The sequence below is a fragment of the Impatiens glandulifera genome, chromosome 8 (assembly GCF_907164915.1).
Source record: "Impatiens glandulifera chromosome 8, dImpGla2.1, whole genome shotgun sequence".
Taxonomy (NCBI): domain Eukaryota; kingdom Viridiplantae; phylum Streptophyta; class Magnoliopsida; order Ericales; family Balsaminaceae; genus Impatiens; species Impatiens glandulifera.
The window spans coordinates 1,737,116-1,740,613 of NC_061869.1; the positions used below are offsets into that span (position 1 = coordinate 1,737,116).

At 35.3% G+C, this 3,498-nt stretch overlaps 1 protein-coding gene across 1 annotated transcript; it reads right to left on the bottom strand.

Annotated features, from left to right (window-relative positions):
- Nucleotides 1–298: 298 nt before the first annotated feature.
- Nucleotides 299–2,389, bottom strand: LOC124911151 (serine/threonine-protein kinase PBL34-like). Its single transcript, XM_047451597.1, has 6 exons — nucleotides 2,261–2,389; nucleotides 1,886–2,199; nucleotides 1,672–1,807; nucleotides 1,449–1,582; nucleotides 991–1,114; nucleotides 299–902 (listed from the first exon to the last, which is right to left on the bottom strand). The coding sequence occupies exons 1-6, from the start codon at nucleotides 2,358–2,360 to the stop codon at nucleotides 475–477; spliced, it is 1,236 nt and encodes a 411-aa protein (XP_047307553.1). The 5' UTR covers nucleotides 2,361–2,389; the 3' UTR covers nucleotides 299–474.
- Nucleotides 2,390–3,498: the final 1,109 nt, after the last annotated feature.

The window sequence follows — 3,498 nt, forward strand, 5'->3', positions numbered from 1 at the left end:
CTAGTTTTCTATCTTCAAAATATTGTGAATTCTTTTAGAATAAAAAATCAGAATTTTGAAAATATTATAATATAATAAAGTGCAAATGCTTACTAAAAGTGGATTCCAAACAGTGTCTTATTTTTCCAAGAATTGATTCACCATTAAAAGCAGAGTATATATTGTTCTGATTCTTATTATAATGCTCAAAATATGTATGCTAGCTAGATAGCTTTATTTTCTATAATAATATTTAATTTGTTTGAAAATAACTATAAAAACTGTTTTTCTATCTAATTAAAGGGCTGTCCTTAATTATATAAATCAGAAAGATATCATTAATCAAGAGTTACAGAAAACCATCATGATCAACGGTTAGATCTTCTGCTAAAAGAACTACTAATTGAACAAACCTATACATTGATAGCTCTCTGTCAAACTTCAAGCAAGCACCCAAAAAGAAAAAAAGAGGAATAATAACAATACTAAAATCATTCATTTTGGAATGCTCATCGATCGGTTATAGGCCAATTGCTGAGCTCGAGTTCCATCGGTTTTCTTTCTAAGACTTGTTTGATGAGACACACGCGATTGATAAAACAATAAGGCGGAGTCATTGAGATCTTGTAAAGGGATAAGGTCTTTTACAATTTCGTCCATTGAAGGGCGACATTTTGGATCTCGGTTGAGACAGTTGTAAGCAAGTTGTCCAATGGTCTGTGCTCCTTTAATAGAGTAATTTAGTTCTAGTCGAGGGTCCACTAGATGGTAAACCTTTCTCTTGACGGCTAGATATGGTCTAGCCCAAGTAACAAGATTGCGTTCACCACTTGGTCGTTTCTTGTCCAAAGATCGCCTGCCTGATAGGATCTCGAGTAGCACAACACCAAAGCTATACACATCGCTCTTTGAAGTTAAATGTCCTTCAAAACAAAAACACAAAAACACAAAATCAATCAATCAATCTTGGTTGATCAAGCTTTCATAATTCATAATAAATGTATATAATACCTGTCATTACATATTCAGGAGCCGCGTAGCCATATGTTCCCACAACCCGTGTAGACACATGAGTTTTGTCTCCACGAGGCCCCGCCTTTGCCAAGCCAAAGTCCGAAAGCTTGGCATTGTATGCCTAAAAAGGAAATTACCATGTTGGAAATCAGCCAAAGTTAGATCACACAACTCTCTCAAATTGATCCATAAGGAAAATAAATACACTATCTTGGATTGTTTGGGAAAAACTTTGTTTAATATTTAAAAATTTGATATTTTGTAGATGATTTGATTGATACAATGATTGATGATGGGATAAGGTGTTTATTTGGATTAAATTCAAATATCTCTTCATCATACAAAATGATGGATGTTAGTCATAAAGAGAAATATAGATCACACAATTATCTCAAAAGATTTTATGATCCTCAAATTGAGAAATAACAAATAATATTTGAGTATGAACAACTTACTAAATCAAGTAAAATGTTGGATGTTTTGAAATCTCTATAAATGACAGGTTCAGGGCCTCCATGGAGAAAAGCCAAGCCTTTTGCAGCATCAAGTGCTGTTTTGATCCTGTTAGCCCAAGGTAGTGGAACGGTTCCTTCAACAAGTATCAACAAACAATTAGCGCAAATGAATCAATCGAAACTAAACTAAATCAATCGATTCGATCAAGAACAAAGGCTTTACTTCTAAATAGATGATTTTCAAGGCTTCCACGAGCCATAAATTCATAAACAAGAAGACGTTGATCATCTTCTATACAATACCCAATGAGTTTAACAAGATTAGGATGGTGAAGTTGCCCAAGGAAATCAACCTCAGCCTGCATTAAAGATGGTAATGAATAATGATGATCTTTCATTTTACTAAATGCTGAAAATTTTCTTGAAATTTGACTAACCACCCATTCTCTATGACCCTGAGCACCATCTGGCTTTAAATTCTTGACTGCAACAGTGATCCCTGATCCTGGTTTGGCTGGAGAGGTTCCATTTTCCTCTATCCAACCTTTGAAAACAAACCCAAATCCTCCTTCCCCAATAATGCTGTCAGGTCTAAAGCTTCCAGTGGCAGATTTCAGTTCCTGAAATGTAAACTGAAGAAGCTGGCATGGATGCTTTTTACTCACTACAGTCTGCAATGGCTTGGAATTATCAGAAGAAGAATTCCGAGCTTCATGGGTACCATTGAAATCGAGGGTTTCTGCAGCTGCAGCTGCAAATGTAAGTATAAGTTTTGGAATCGATGAGAAAATGGAGTAACAAATTGAAAAAACCTGCATCACAGACGAGACCAGTTCTAGGGATAGAAGAGATGGGTGCGTTTTTAGGATCGCCGCGGCGCAGAAATGCCCAACAATCGGAGGTCTTTCCCATGGCGCTGCGTTTTTAGGACTGTAATTTTAGGTTCGGCGAGGAGAGAAGATATAAAGAATGATTTGGAATTGTTTGTTGTTGTTACTGTGGTAGATTGCAGGCATCATCATCGCGGTTTTCACAAAAAGAACTTTTTTCCCACTTGCTTTTCTGTGGGGAATGCCGATGGTTTCTCTCTCTCTCTCCCTCTTTCTGCTCAGTCATGTCATCTATGGTTGGTAGTGGTGGTGGAACAGAAACGGAAGTGAAAGATCAACTGTTAATATGGGCTAATTTGGTTTATTTGAAAATGATAAGTTAGGTTTATTTATAGATTATGGAAGGGACCGTCAATTATTTTTGGTCTAGGTGGGTGAATCAATGGCTATGGTTGGAAATAAATTAGAGGATAACGAGAATTCTTAAATTTTTATTTTGATTACTCTCTCGGAAATCAAGATGGGCAACATTGTCGGTTCTGCTCGATGCAACGCGGATCGCTTTGATGAGATTGGAAGAAAGTAAAATTTTGAGATTATTCTCGTTTGCCTCTTTCTTTTATGACGATTTGTTCTAGAATTTTATTTTTTTTTTGTGTTTCTAGCCGGTTTGTTCTGGTTCACTGATGACTCGTGGTTGTTTATTAGACGTGAGAGTCGTTCATGAGAATTCGGGAGTGGATTTTTGTCCTCTTTTGGGTTTTCGTTTTTGACATCATCAGAATTAATTGATTTGATTTTGCCGATGATCTTATTATTTATCGACCTATTCGATCCCACCAAAACCGCTTTTGAATGGGTCATTACGGTGGAACGTGTTCTCGTTAGTTTTTTTTCTGTTAGTTAAAAAAAAAAAAAAAAAGGAAGAAGTTAAGTTTATTCATATAATTCTAGATCAAACAATGATTTATTATGCTCATTCCCCCCATTTGGTGGTTACATGTTTAAATCATAACTGCAGTAATTATTACTCTTAATTATTGTTTTTACTGTGTGGATTTGCTATTATCATTATTATTTTCTAGTTAGCCGATTACTATCATGTCTTATTTAGGCCTAAGCCCTGTTTGATCTTAATTTATTTGAATATTAATGAATTATTTCAAATATTGTGGTTTGAAGCTTGTTAGTTTGGAGTTTAGTTAATTAATGTTGATTGG